Source organism: Artemia franciscana, unplaced genomic scaffold (genome assembly GCF_032884065.1).
Source record: "Artemia franciscana unplaced genomic scaffold, ASM3288406v1 Scaffold_188, whole genome shotgun sequence".
NCBI classification, from domain to species: domain Eukaryota; kingdom Metazoa; phylum Arthropoda; class Branchiopoda; order Anostraca; family Artemiidae; genus Artemia; species Artemia franciscana.
This window is the reverse complement of record NW_027062997.1, coordinates 288,296-303,496: the sequence shown is the minus strand read 5'-3', so window position 1 is coordinate 303,496 and position 15,201 is coordinate 288,296. Positions and strand designations below refer to the sequence as shown.

The 15,201-nt window shown below is 35.0% G+C and overlaps 1 protein-coding gene across 4 annotated transcripts in view; it reads left to right on the top strand.

The window, feature by feature from the left end:
* The window catches only part of LOC136042732 (chromosome partition protein Smc-like), a 101,202-nt gene that overhangs the window by 9,683 nt on the left and 76,318 nt on the right, over nucleotides 1-15,201 (top strand). For all 4 annotated transcript variants that reach the window (XM_065727698.1, XM_065727697.1, XM_065727695.1 and 1 more), the window contains exon 2: nucleotides 13,421-13,535. In XM_065727698.1, the coding sequence (XP_065583770.1) occupies nucleotides 13,421-13,535 (115 nt within the window). The remainder of the gene's footprint in view (nucleotides 1-13,420; nucleotides 13,536-15,201) is intronic.

Below are 15,201 nucleotides of genomic sequence, written 5' to 3'. Positions count from 1 at the left end.
GCCCTTGCGTCGTCCGAAATAGCCGCAATGTTGCTGCCTGGTAAGAGAACTGCTCATTCCGCTTTGAAATTGTCTCTGAATATGCAATCTACAGAAACTCCCACGTGCAACATTTCCAAATCATCTGGGATGGGTAAAGTATTGTAGCAATGCAAACTTATTGTTTGGGACGATTGCACAATGGTGCACAAAAATCGCTCGATGTTCTCGAGCGATCATTACAAGATTTGTGAGCAAAATTCTAAACCCTTTCGCAGAACATTAATATTGCTTGCGGGAGATTTCAGGCAAAAATAACTGCACTTTAGTTACGATTGAAGATTTGTGCTTATCTATGGCAAACAAACTTCTCAAGCATTTGGGAATGCCTTCACCTAATCGTACTGCTGCTATTTCTACATGTGTAGAATTGGATTGTGAACAAAGTTAGAACACGATTGATCTATTGTCGTATGAACCAACAAATATTTCTAAGTTAACGCCTGAAAAAAAGACATTTATGATCAGATAATGCATTGTGTCGATAACTAAGTTGGATAAATCTTCTTCTTGGATGCGCCAGGAGGTACTGGTAAAAGTTTCTAATTAGATTGCTTCTGGCATCAATTTGATCCAAAAATGACATAGTGTTGGCCCTTGCGTCGTCCGGAATAGCCGCAATGTTGCTGCCTGGTAGGAGAACTGCTCATTCCGCTTTGAAATTGTCTCTGAATATGCAATCTACAGAAACTCCCACGTGCAACATTTCCAAATCATGTGGGATGGGTAAAGTATTGTAGCAATGCAAACTTATTGTTTGGGACGATTGCACAATGGCACACAAAAATCGCTCGATGTTCTCGAGCGATCATTACAAGATTTGTGAGGAAATTCTAAACCCTTTCGCAGCACATTAATATTGCTTGCGGGAGATTTCAGGCAAAAATTACCTATTATTCCTAGATCGACACCTGCGGATGAAATAAATGCTTGCCTGAAAAATTCTTATTTATGGGCACACGTAAATACATTAAAATTAGCTATAAATATGCATGTCCGATTGCAAAACGATCTCTCTGGTGAAACATTTTCAGATGAATTGCTGACAATTGGAAACGGAATGTTCCCAGTTGACTCAATTCCAGGATGTATATCACTGCCTCCTGAACTCTGTAATTTAGTGATGTCAAAAAATGATTTGGTTGAAAAGGTATTTCCGAATAATCTAACCAATTATAAAAATTATAAATGGCTAAGTGAACAAGCAATTCTGGCAGTCAAGAACAAAGACGTCCACGAAATCAGCAATATTATTCTGACCAAGATTTGAGACCAGGAAGTCATTTACAAGTCAGTCGACACAGTTCTGGAATCAAATGAGGCAGTTTACTATCCATCAAAACTTTTAAATTCACTGGATCTCCCTGGGTTTCCACCGCACGTGCTACAACTAAAAATAGGCTTACACTGTTGCGAAATATTAACCCACCAAAGCTTTGCTGTGGCACAAGATTTGCCGTAAAAAACCAAAAAAAAAAAATAAACAATGGAAAACGTGATAGAGGCAACAACCTTGACATGGCCTTCCGAGGGTGAGGCTCTTCTTATTCTTCGCATTCCCATGATTCCAATAGATCTGCTTTTCAATTTAAAAGATTGCAATTCACATTTCGTTTAGCATTTGCAATCACCGTCAATAAAGCTCAAGGGCAATCATTAGAAAAATGCGGTATAGACCTTAATACTGATTGTTTTTCCCCTCGACAATTATATGTTGCATGTTCAAGAGTCGGTAAACCGGACAATCTATTTATATGCACAGATAATGGGACAGCGAAGAATGGTGTTTTCCTATTTGATGGTCTATGTTGTCGATTTTCTTATCACGTTTGATAGTTGGTGCTGGTTCCAAAGAATGATCACTTATAGTAACTTTAAATGCAATTTTTTGTTTTTTTTTACCTTCCAACAGACATTATGTTATATAATAACTGCGGCGTTGGAAACTCAACAATCTACTTATGCTATGCATGGCATATTATAATAAAATGCTTACATAATGTCATAAGAAATGTTCATATATGTACTAACATAATACATGATGCTGTTTGCAAAAACCAAAAAGGCCATTGCTAAATTTTCTGAAGTAATCAAAATCCAAAAACGTGTCAAAAATGAAGGGCAAAGACACGGGCGGCTAGAAGATATTCTTAAATGACAATTAGAGCGTGTCAAAAATAAAAATCAAGAGCAAATACACTTGCGGTTAGGAGAACAGCGTTTGCGTGTTATAAATGAAAATTAAAACCAAAGACACACGCAGTTAGAAGACATGCAACACCGAGCATGTAAGCAAGTGAAGTTAGAAGACGCAGTTAGAAGACATGCAACACTGAGCATGTAAGCAAGTGAAAAATGAAAATGAAGAGTGAAGACAAACGTGGTTAGAAGACGTGTGAGCGAGTCAATGAAAATCAACCTGGACAGCAAGAATCAAAACTTGTCAAAATTGAAAATGATAGCAATGATGATTGAGTTTGAGATTTTGACCTGGATAAGGTCATCAATGCCTACCATAGGGTATAGGTACCAATGATTTGACAGTTATGTAAAAAAAAGCACATTTTTCTTCTCTAGAAGGCTAAATTTAGACTTTTGGCTTGAAAAGGGTTTCAGTATGTAGGAAAAAAAAAATCTACGAATCTAATTGTTTCATGAGAGTTTGAAGTTTTACCAGAAAAAGGTACTAAACGCCGATTTTCTTAAATTGGAGCGTTTTCACCTACAAATTCGACAGAATATAGTTACCTGTTTTCGACGTAAGTCGGAACCCAAATCGACACTTGTCGAAATACTTGGGGAATACTTGTTGGTGAAACCTGGTGGAATCGACATGTGTATTCTTTCTACTTTATTTCTTCGTTTTTCTGTAACTTTTTTTAAATGTGTAAATATATAAAATACTATTCAGACACTGGAAACAAAAAACTAAAGAAACGGCCTCAAGTATAGGGACGGAATTGGATAATCGTATGGAGTTAAATTGTGTGACCTGGGTCTCTATAATATAATGTTTGATATAATAATGTGATATAAATGTCTTTATAAATGTTATCTGGAATGGTCCACTTTCTCTCAGCTATAATGGTCTAGCAAAGCTTTCTTTGTTGTTCACAGTTTAAGTGTTATCAACATTTGGCCATTTCAAAGTTAATCTACCAGTTTAATCCACTTTAAACAATTTTAGTTTTGACTCTCGTTTGTCTAGAAAGTCTAGAATTCTTGAAACATGCATTTCTTAAATAAAATTATTTGTAGTTGGTGACTCCAAGAAGTTTAACTTGTTTCATTAGCATTTTGGTGGGATTGGGTGGGATAGGAATTCCACGCTAATTAGGGAGGGGTTCAGAGTGAATACTTTTTATTTTACAGCATGGTATCTATTTGAAAGAAAATATACATAAAATTTACTAACAGAGGGTGTACTTCAAATTTATTCATTGATAAATTAATTAGGTTGCTCTGATCAACCAAGTCAAATGCTTAAACATATGACCATGGCACGAGGCAAAGCGGCAGTTCCTCAGATGATGGAAAAATCTAGTATCAGATCAGTAAAACTACGATTAAATAAAACAGCCTTCTTTTTTAATATGTTTTCATGTGAAATATTATTACAAATAATAATAATAATAATCAAAATCTCTTGTTGCTGAGAAAGTACCCATAAATTTGACAACTATGTTTTCATCAGAAGGCCCTTGAATTTTGACACCAATTGTTTCTCATCTGTTTTACATGTTCAGTGAAGTTTTGACAGAGTCTTCTGCATTTCGACAGGGCTTGTAGCTGTCTGTCGAAAATTTTGGCAAGGCTACTACAAGATATTATAAAAAAAATGAATCTCATAATAGAAGCCAATATCTACATTTGAATTTGGCTGAAGGAACATGTTTAATCAGTCTAATATTCCACTACATCAGACAAGAATTTTCAATTCTTGGAACATAGTTTCATCAATATAATATTAGCTGCTATTTTAACTTAATTTTATCAAGAAAAGCCAATATGGCTACATTTTAGAAAATATTACATGTATCTTGATGCATTGGTGCTGATCCCAATTTTTTTTTGCCAAAAAAATAACCAAGTAATGACAGTTCGAGCATTACATAGCTAAAGGATTGCCGGGATTTCATTTTGTGTCGAAAACAGGAAACTGATTGAATTGAGTATTCTTTTCTTATTTGGGTGTATTGGATAATATTGTCCATGTTTCGCGATGTCAAAATACAACGAAGGCTTCAAGATATGATGTTTCAAGTCATGACTAAGCTGAGTTATCCTATATTAAAGGAAAATATCGACAGTGGTTCCAAAATTGCACTTTTGAATCATCGATGCCTTTACCCTACCTTTGTTAAAAAAAATACCAAGTTTGGGAACATGTAATTTATAATGACGAAAGGCAAGCCGAAGTAAAACGAACCAAACAAATTGAACATGATAGCAATGATGATTGATTTTGGGATTTTGACCTGGATAAGGTCATCAATGCCTACCGTACCTTTGAAAATCAAAAACTTGGACTAAATAAATCGTTGGGAAAAAAGTTTTTGTATCAACACCTGAACAATTAAAAGAAACGAAGGTTCGGCGATATTTCTTTCATAACTACAAAATACAAGCTGAGGCAAAAGAAGAAGTTTTGTCCCACCACCCAAACAACTAAAAGAAATAAATGTGATCATCAGTGCTTACCATACCTTTGAAAATATAAAGCCTGGACAATCTGAATCGCTGGAACAAACAGAAGTTTTTGACCCACCACCTGAACAATTAAAAAAAACAAAGGTTCGTCGCTATTGGTTTCATAATGACAAAAGACCAGTGTAGGCAAAAGTTAAAGGTCTAATAAAAAAAAAAAAACACGCTATTTTTTAAAGGCACTATTTCTAATTTAAGGTCCATTTGGACGTCATGATATTAATAGAAGGCTTAAATTATTTGCGTTTAGAAGACAAACGACAGTGAGAATCCATCTATATAAGCTAGTCACGTGCCGAGTGCTGGGGCACTCCTATATATATATATATATATATATATATATATATATATATATATATATATATATATATATATATATATATATATATACCATGATCACAAGTACTATCAATCAACCATGATCAAGTACCATGATCCCGGTATGACTACACAGCAGGCTTTTGTTTATGGATTCTAATTGTTACTTATTTTCTAACTGCAGACAGTTCGAGCCTCTCCTTGATGTCATGGCGTCACCTCAAGGATGATACAATCACCCTGAGAAAAATACAAGCTCTTCCTTAAAATTGTAACTTATTTAGATCATTTCTGTGGCCAGATATGTCAATAATCAACTTTTAAGAAAAAAAAAATTGTATAGCCAATTTCAAGACCAGCACTTGACAGGCTCGTATATATTGATTTGCATTGCCGCTTGTTACCGAACTGCAGATAATACAAACTTCTTCCTGATGTTGTTGCTTCAGGTTAGGTCTTGTGTAATCACCCTGGGGAAAATGCTAACAAAGCATATAATTTTAAGTAAAAGATGTTTTAAATAAACACATGGTTGTTTTTATGCAGAGAGTAAATGTATTTGTTATTCATTTGCTTTAAGTAATGAAATTTTAAATATGTAATAACGATTGAGTTAAGGAAGTCCAGCGTGAATTCAATTCCTCCTTCCTGTTAATGCATGAAAGAATCATCCAATTTATAGGATTCTTTTTCTTCCGGAACTGATATGATGTCCCTAATATAAATTTATTTTTCCAAAATTAAGGTGAGTTTAGTGCCTTGTTGGGCCCTGTAGGTTATGTCACTCACTTCAGAGTCAGTGTCTTCTTTATGGAGGGCAAATATTTTCTGTTGGCGTCCAGACAAAAAATCCAGTGTGATTGTCAGAGTTTGACGCGTAGCTCCCATTTGCTTTAAGTTCAGCCATGAAATGTGGTGAGATAGTAGGTCATATGCGAAAATTGATCGCAGCTAGATCAAAAAAATCACACTGGGTCTAAGCCGCCTTAGAATGTGGTTGAACAATCTTACAAGGTAAACGTAAGTTCCATTCTCATAGTCCTCTGTATCGATATTTGTTGGTGGATTCACAAATCTGAGACAACAGGTGGCGGAGTATGAAAGACTTTCGGAAAGCGTAGGGTTAAAGAAATGGTTCTCAAGTCTTCATAGCTTTTGGGGGTGGGGTTTATATTCAGAATGATCCATATGTGCGCTTTCTTCCACGTTGAGGGGAACACACCAGACGTAAAACATTGGTTAATCAAAAGGGAGAGTGGGAGAGAAAGAAAAAGGAATATTCATGAATAAGTTTGGGAAGGATCTCGCCAGGAAAAGGTGAGACTCCCGCTTTTATTTTTCTTAGTTCCTTGTACACGTCGAATTCTCTTAATTCAATCAAAATCTCTCTGGGCAATCTTCAAGCAGGGATTATTTTTCCTGGGGATTCATAAGAGGAAATGTGGTACATATAGATCTTAGGAAGGCGTTAACGGCACGGGACCCAAGCAAGTGCTCGCTGTCATGTTTTATCATTATATTGAACTTGGACGATTTGCCACTTAGTTTCTTGACCAACTGGTGCCATTTCGCGGGCTCACTCTTAAGAAGTGGCACCACTCTTTTGTGACCATACTTGGCAGTGAAGTTTACAGAGACAGATTGAAATTATATCTTCTTAGATTTGACAGGCTATTAACAAATGAATCTGTCAGGTGAATATTTTTGGAAGGAGGTCATCGGACAATAGGCTGCTAAATTGGTAAAAATTTCAAACTTAAATCAAGGAATTATCTTGCAACTGGCCTATTTTAAGGACATGTTTAATGTTACATGGTAGAAACTAGGTTGAATCAAAGAATGTACCCTGAGAAATCTTCTTTGATTTTGAAAATCACAGGGATTTTAAACAGGTTCATATTAGAATTGGACATTGTATGCTGGTGATAAGGTTGACATAGGCAATTTGAAATGATTTCTAGGTAAATTTTAATAGGTTATTAGCCATAACAAATGGTTCTGTCATAACAGTAGGTTCATATTAGATTTGGACATGGTATACTGGTAATTAAGTTAACATAGGCAATTGAAATGATTTATTAGGAATGACTTCGTCAGTTGTTTATCATTTGAAGGGGACCATAGGATACTGGGTTGTTATATTGAGAAAAGTTGCAGACTTAAATCAAGTATTTGTCTTGAAACTGGCTTGTTTTAAGGAAATATTTGGTGTTACATGGTAGAAAGAAGCCTGAATCAATGAATATACCCTGAGAAATCTTTTTTGATTTCAAAATTTGAAGGGATTATTAAAAGGAATTATTGGGCATAGTATACTGGGGTTGAGGTTGAAATAGACGACTGATATGATTCTTTAGCAAATGACTGTGTCAAGTTACTATTTTTTGAAGGGGACCATAGGACAATAGGTTGTTAAGTTGGCAACAATTTCAGACTTGAATCACGAATTTGTTTTGCAGTTGAATTGTTTTGAGACTATCTGATGTTACATGCTAGAAATAATTTTAATTAAGGAATTTACCCTGAGAAACATTCCCTGATTTTGAAATTTGAACGGAGTTTTATCAGGTTCGGACTGGAATTGAACATGGTGTATTGGTAAAGAGGTTGACCAAGGGAATTGAAATGATTATTGACAAATGGTTTTGTCAATTATGTATCATCTGAAGGGGACCATAGGACAGTGGGTAGTTAAATTGAGTAAAACTGCAGACTTGAATCAAGGATTTGTTTTGCAATTGGCTTCTTTTAGGGAAATGTTTGTTGTTGCATGCTAGAAACAAGCTTAAATATAAGAATGTACCCTGAGAAACCTTCCTAGATTTTGAAAATTGAATGGATTATTAGCAGGTATTTATTGGAATTGGACATAGTATGATGGTAGTGAGTTTGACATAGATGATTTGAAACGATTTCTACGTAAATTTGACTGGTTAATAGGAAATGGTCCTATCAAGTTAATATTTTGGTCACGTCTACTCCTACCATTTATTCATTTACAGTCATAGTTGGTAATATTTTTTTACTACCCCAAATGCTGCCATATATTGTACGTCAGTTAAAGATGGCAGCAAAACTGATTTTTTTCTACCTGGATTACAATATGTTATCTGATTTTAACCTAGGTTCGTTTGGGTTCACTAAAATCAGATAACTAGCCAATCGCATGACGAATCCTTGATTTAAGTCTGCATTTTCTCTCAATACAATTATCCACTGTGCTATGGTCCCTTTCAAATGATATACAACTGAAAACTGTTTGTACACTATGTTCAATACTAATATGAACCCGTTATTAATTCTTTCCAATCTCAAAATCAAGAGAGGTTTCTACGTATGCATTCTTTGAATAAGCTTATTTCTATCATTTACTATTAACATTCTCCTAGAAAAGTCAATTGCAAGACAAATCCTTGAATTAAGTCTGAATTTTTTACGAAATTAACAACCTATTGCCTTATAGTCCCTTTTAAAAATATTCACTTGACAAAACCGTTGGCTAATAAATCATTTCAGTTGCCTGTGTCAACCTCTATACCAGTACATCCATACCCAATACCATGTCTAATTTTAATATGAAAATGTGAAAATTCTCTCCAATTTTCAAAATCGAGGAAGATTTCTTATGGTACATTCCTCGATTCAAGATTTTTTTTTATTATCTAATATCAAAGATTTCCTTTAAACAAGCCAATTGCAAGAAAAATCCTTGATTTAAGTCCGCGATTTTCACCAATTTAGCAACCTATTGTTTTATGCTTCCTCCTCAAAAAATATTATCTTGAAGAACCATTTGCTAATGACCTGTAAAACTTACTTAAAAAGCATTTAAATTGCTTATATCAACATAAATTCTGATATGGATCTGTTAGTAATGTTTTCAAATTTCAAAATCAAGGAAGGTTTCTCAGGATACATTCCTTGATTCATGGTTTTTTCTTGCATGTAACATTAAAAATATCCTTAAAACAAGCCATATGCATAACTGCCTTCAAATGATATACAACTGGCACAACCAGTTGGTAACAAAGCATTTCAATTGCTTAAGTTGACCTCATTTGCAGTACACCGTGTTTAGTTCGAATAAGAACCTGTTAATCATCCCTTAAAAATCCAAATTCATTAAGGTTTTCCTTGGTACACTCCTTGATTCAAGCTTGTTTCTAGCATGTAACATCAAACATTCTCTTAAAACAAGCCAATCGCAAATCAAATCCTTGATGACCCAATCTTGACCCAAAGTCGAGGTTTTAGAGTTTTTTTTTTACCAATTTAACAACCTCTTGTTGTTAAATTCAAAAAATATTCACTTGACAGAACCATTTTCTAATAAATTATTTCAACTGCATATGTCTACCTCAATTACAGTCCACTAATTCTAATATTAACCTTTTAATAATCCCTCCAACTTTCAAAATCAAGGAAGGTTTCTCAGGGTACATTCCTTGATTCAAGTTTCTTTATAGCATGTAACATCAAACATTTTCTCAAAACTGGCTATTGGCAAGACAAATCCCTGATTTAAATCTACAATTTTTCCCAATTTAATAACCCAGTTTCCTATGGTCCCCTTCAAATGATATGCGACTGCCAAAACCATTGCCAATAAATCATTTCAATTGCCTATGTCAACCTTATTACCAGTATAGCATGTCCAAATCTAATATGAACCTGTTAATTATCCCCCTGAAAATTTCAAAATCAATGAAGGTTTATCAGGGTATATTCATTGATTCAAGCTTCTTTCTAGCATTTAACATCAAACTTTTCCTTCAAATAGGGCAGTTGAAAGACAAATCCTTTATTTAAGTCGTAAATTCTTACCAATTTAACAACCTCTTGTCTTATTGTCCACATCCAAAAAACTCATTAGACCGGACCCTTTGCAAATAACCTGTCATATTTACCTACTGAAGATTTCAAATTACTTATGTCAACCTCATTAACAGCACACCATATGCAATTCTAATATGAACCACTTAAAAATACCTTCAATATTTAAAATAAAAAAGGTGTCTCAGGATACATTCCTCGATTCAACCATGTTTCTACCATGTAACATCAAACATTTCCTTAAAACAGGCCTTGTGCAAGAAAAATCCTTGATTTAACTCTGAAAGTTTTACCAATTTAACAAATTATTGTCCCTCTCCCAAAAATATTGACATGAAAGAACCATTTGCTAATAACCTCTCAAATTTACGTAAAAATCAGTTCAAATTATCTATGTCAACCTCATTACCAGCATACCATGTCTATTTCTAGTATGAATATGTTAAAAATCACTTCAATTTTCAAAATCAAGAAGGGTTTTTCAAGGTACATTTCTTGATTCAAGCTTGTTTTTAGCATGTAAAATCAAACATTTCCTTGAAACAAGCCAATTGCAAAACAAATCGTTGATTTATGCCTGCAGTTTTTACTAGTTTAAAACAAACTATTGTCCTATGGTTATGTCCTGTGGTTAAATTGCCTATGTCAGCCTCATTACCGGTACACTATGTTGAATCATAATAAACACCTGCTAATAATCCGTTCAATTATCAAAATCAAGGAATGTTTCTCAGCGTGCGTTCCTTTATTAAAGCATGGCTTACGTAAGAATATCACAAATGAATTTTTTTTGTTATAAGTATGTTTAATGTCATTTTTTTTAAAAGCTGAAAAAAGTTTGAGTTGAAAAATAAACAAAAATTAAAAAAAATTATCGAATCAACAATAAATAAGATTTGCCTCAAGGGCTAAGCCCGCTAACCAGCCGAAGCCAGTTTTTATTCTCTTTTTAGTTTCGACATTTCTCTTTATCATCCCCTGATGGTCCACGTTTGAAAATAATCCATGGATTGAATTCAAATATTCAAGAGTAGCTAGTATTGACAGATGTTTTTGAAAACTAATGATGATATATGACGCACAAACACATGCAATTCTGTATATGCTCTTATGGTTCTGACATTGCTCTTTACCATACCTTGAAGGTCCAGATTCAAAAATATTCCATGGATTGAATTCAAAAGTTCAAGAATGGCTTGATGGGAGGGTTAGTTTAAAAACTAGTGATGATATATGTAATCACATCCGATTTGGTAACTAAATAGATAGTGAATCTTTTTGATAAACCAAAACTATAGGAAAAACCGACCCCTTTCACTAAGCATATGACAAAAAATACACAAATTACGAACCTCTTTCAATTCTATATGAGATTCCGCATTAAAACTTCAAGTATTGATAATAATTTGGACGGTTTTCTTTCTTTATATCAAGACTCAAGGCCAAAATGACTCAAGGCTCTCGCAGTAGTATGACAATATTTTTGGCAATCAAATTCGTAACTCCGGAGTCTTAAACATTGAGATACGGCATTTACGGTATGGGGCTTCTGCAGTACTACGACAATACTCTTGGCAACCAAAAACATTGTTTTTGGAAACTGTTATCTCAACGGCAAGAGCAGATACTCGACAGACCAGGTTTGAAGGGTTGGTAACTTTGTTGGCTTCTAGTATACCCCCTACACGTGTCTTCGGAATGGTGGGATATTTGTGTCCTCAGGTGTAGGGCTTTAACCGGATTCGTCAAAGGGATATTACTCTTGGTTTTGGTTGGTTTTTATTAGTTTGTGACAGTTTTTCAGTTGATTATATTTTGTTAGTGTTTTTTTTTTATGTTTTGGTTTTGTTCTATAATTGTTCCCTCTACATGTAAAGGGCATAGAGTCTTTTCTGCATCCAGAGGTATTAATAGTTTTTTTTTAGTATTTTGGCAGTAAATTAAATGATTGATAACAGTACTACGGCCTTGCTTATCTTTGGCGCGTATGAAGTTACAGTTTTTTCACTTTTGAAGCCAGTGAAGGAACTTGCATCTTTGCGAGTTTGTTTGACAGGAACCTGGATGGTGTTTCACGCTTGCTATTCCTTACAGTAACGATGGAGGTGAACTTCCAATTTAGAAGCCCATCCATGAGACAAAAAGAAATATGCCAGGATGTTGTCGGTCGTAATATTTCTGCCTGGGCTAGAGATTACCATTGTCAAAGTAAAAGCTGATCTGGTCGGCATCGGCCCAAGCAACTCCGTCTTATTTCCTCTATGAATGAACATACTACAGAGATAGAAAGTATAGGAGTTGGCTTGGCACTACATTTTAATACCTTATTAGTTGGATCAAAGGAATGTTCACAATGGAACGACCTTTGCCTGTATATTCAACAAGCGTCTCATATATGGTGACAATGTTTAAAGGAGAGCAAAGTTATCGACAATTTTTCACAAACTGCTAGACAATGGATCATCAAAATGGAGCCAGGTTTAAATTTGGAGGAATTTCCTCCATGCCCCTGGTGACTGTAATAATATCATTGCCTTCTCAATTGCGGGCAAACAGGCCAGTTGTATGCTCGTTTTCTAGCTTGAAAACTGGCAAGGTGCAAGTGACCAAAAAAATGTTTTGTGCTACTTGACCAACGGGCTTTATCAATGTCTGCTTTTCTGATATATCAGCTGTGAAATTCTTGTGACAGTGATCCATTTTTTCAGTCGTATGCTATATCACTGCTTTAATAATACTTTTCAGAGAGAAAAAAACAAGCAGTTTCTGGTTGCAAAGATAGACGTGTGTGTACTGGTCTTTACCGGCCTACTCGTTCAGTAGAAATCTCTTTAGCTCTTGTTTTTCTCGGGGGTCGTGCAGCTTAATACCACTTTTGACCGTGAGACTAAAAAGGATAGACTCACCAAATTACAACTCTGAAAATAATCCCTTGGATAAGCGATTCTCTACCTCCTTTAAGTTGGGATCTTCATAAGTTCGCACAAGTGTAAAATAATTAAATGTTGATTTTCTCTTCATAAATACAACTTTTGTCAGACAAGACACATTTTCTCGATTAAAAAAAACTAAATTCAGACTCGAATCCATGACCCCAGATTGGGAATTTAGAGGGAGGTTCACTTACCAATTATAAAGTAATATTCTAATCCTCTCATTTCTTTCCTTTTGCCTGTTAAATACCGTCGTTATTTATGTAAAATCTGAATAAATGTAGGCCGAGGCTATAGCCTTAGTCGGCATCCCTGCCTCTTTATCTCAGATCCGTGCACATAGGTCTTGGTCTAGTTTCATTTCTTATGTATGATTTGGTATTATAGGATCAGCCTGGCCTATTACTTATGTCAGGACCCTACACATTTGTCTGGGTCTTGGAGGCAAGTTTTTTCAAGAGGGAAACTATTTTGGGAGACAAATATTACTGGAAGGAGTGATCTCACAAGGGGATATCTCTGGTGTTTGTAGGTAGGAATTATCGACTCTTTTAATTTAACCGATCTAATTGTTTTTTATCTAATTTTAGCTTATTTGTATCAAGTCAAATGGAAGAAATATGGAAACATATAATGAGACATGTTAAACCACATCAAGAAGCTTGGAAAATCAAAGCAAATTTAGAAATAAAGGATTTTACTCGTGTAAGTTTATAAATTTGTCAAAAACACTAAACAACAGTTGTGACAGCATGATTACTTCAAAGGGAACCCTATTCCTGCTTTTAAACGGAACCCAATCCCTGGATCCGATGACATCCGTCTCTCCTTCCATGACAGCCAACAGGTGTTTGTTACGTCATAAGGAATGTTTTTAAACGAAGCATGTTTTAAAAACCTACGAGGGCCAGGTCTTCCTTACTCCAGAATTACCGTGTTTGTTACAAAATAGAGTCTTTTAAGACCTTCAGGGGATTCTTTTTTAATCGAGGATTTCTTTGAATGTTCTTTTAAAAACCTAGGAGATCCCTGCAAAATTCTGTTTTCTTTGATCCTTATGATTAAAAACCTAAGGGCGTGGGGAAAAACCATCTGGGGCCCCACCAAATCAGACATTTTTGGATGATACATAATAGTTTCTTTGATTCTTTGAAAAACGTTTAGGAGCATCTTTACCCTGGTATTTCTTTGAATGTTCTCTTAAAAATCTACGAGACCTCACCAAAGCTTGTTTCCTTTGATTGTTATGGTTAAAAACCTAAGGTTGTCGCGAAAAACCCTAAAGGGCCCCACCAAATGAATATTTCTTCGGGTGATACATAATAGCTACTTTGGTTTTTGAAAATGGTTTTAATAGTTCCATTGAAAAAAACCGCGAGGGCCAGGAAAAACCTTCAGAGGTTCCTTCCCAGTTGGGACATAGTCCGCCATTTTCTACGAGCAGAATAGTTAGAGAGACTATTGATTCTATGGAACGAAGGCTTGTTGGTATCCTGTCATTTCCCGGAAAATAGAAGCGTCGTTCACTACTATCCTAACGGGAGACCGAGTTATTCCAGTTGTTCTTCGGGGGGTAAAAACAGGTATTAGAACGGAAATGTCATTAGTCTTACATACAATTTTGAACGTGACACACCTTAAATTTTATAAAACTGATATGTATCAAAGGTTTCAACAGGTAAGCCTCTCTGTCTATACCCTCATCCCACCAAAAACATAAGGTGTGTATACCCAGATTTGAGCTTCTACTCCCAACATGCAAGATGGAGCTTTCGATATTAATGTAAGTAAAATTTGTTGATATTTCTCGTAAAGCTTATTTATTAGCAGTAAAATCTTGATGTTTTTACTCTATGGGGGGAGTACCTAGGATGTGGGGGGGGGGGGTTAACTCTATTGCCTAATCCTAAAAACAAAACTATTTTTCTGAAGCTTTGAAGAACATTTCGCTAAAAACTAAATTTTGAATGGGAACTTTTAATGAATATTGATTCATTTTAATTCAAACTTTGTTGATTTTTGAATTATAATGGAATAGTTGTTGGCATCAAATCATGGCTAATTGTACAAAAAACCATGACAGATAGTCCAATTGAGTGAGAAGAAAAACCTGGCAAAAATCGCCCCCTTATTAGGATTGTATAAAAAGGAGGTTAGTTTATTTGTCAATAGATATGTCTATCTACTATCTGTCCATGCATCATTGCTAGGGCAGTAGAACCAAGATAGATAGTCATAGAGCTAATATAGTGATAGACCCTATTGTTTTCCAAGTGTTTGATTACTTTGGGGTTGCTAAACGGTTGATGTATACGGGTATAAATAAAATTTAATTAAATTCCGTAATAAATAAAATTTATTGATGTATCAT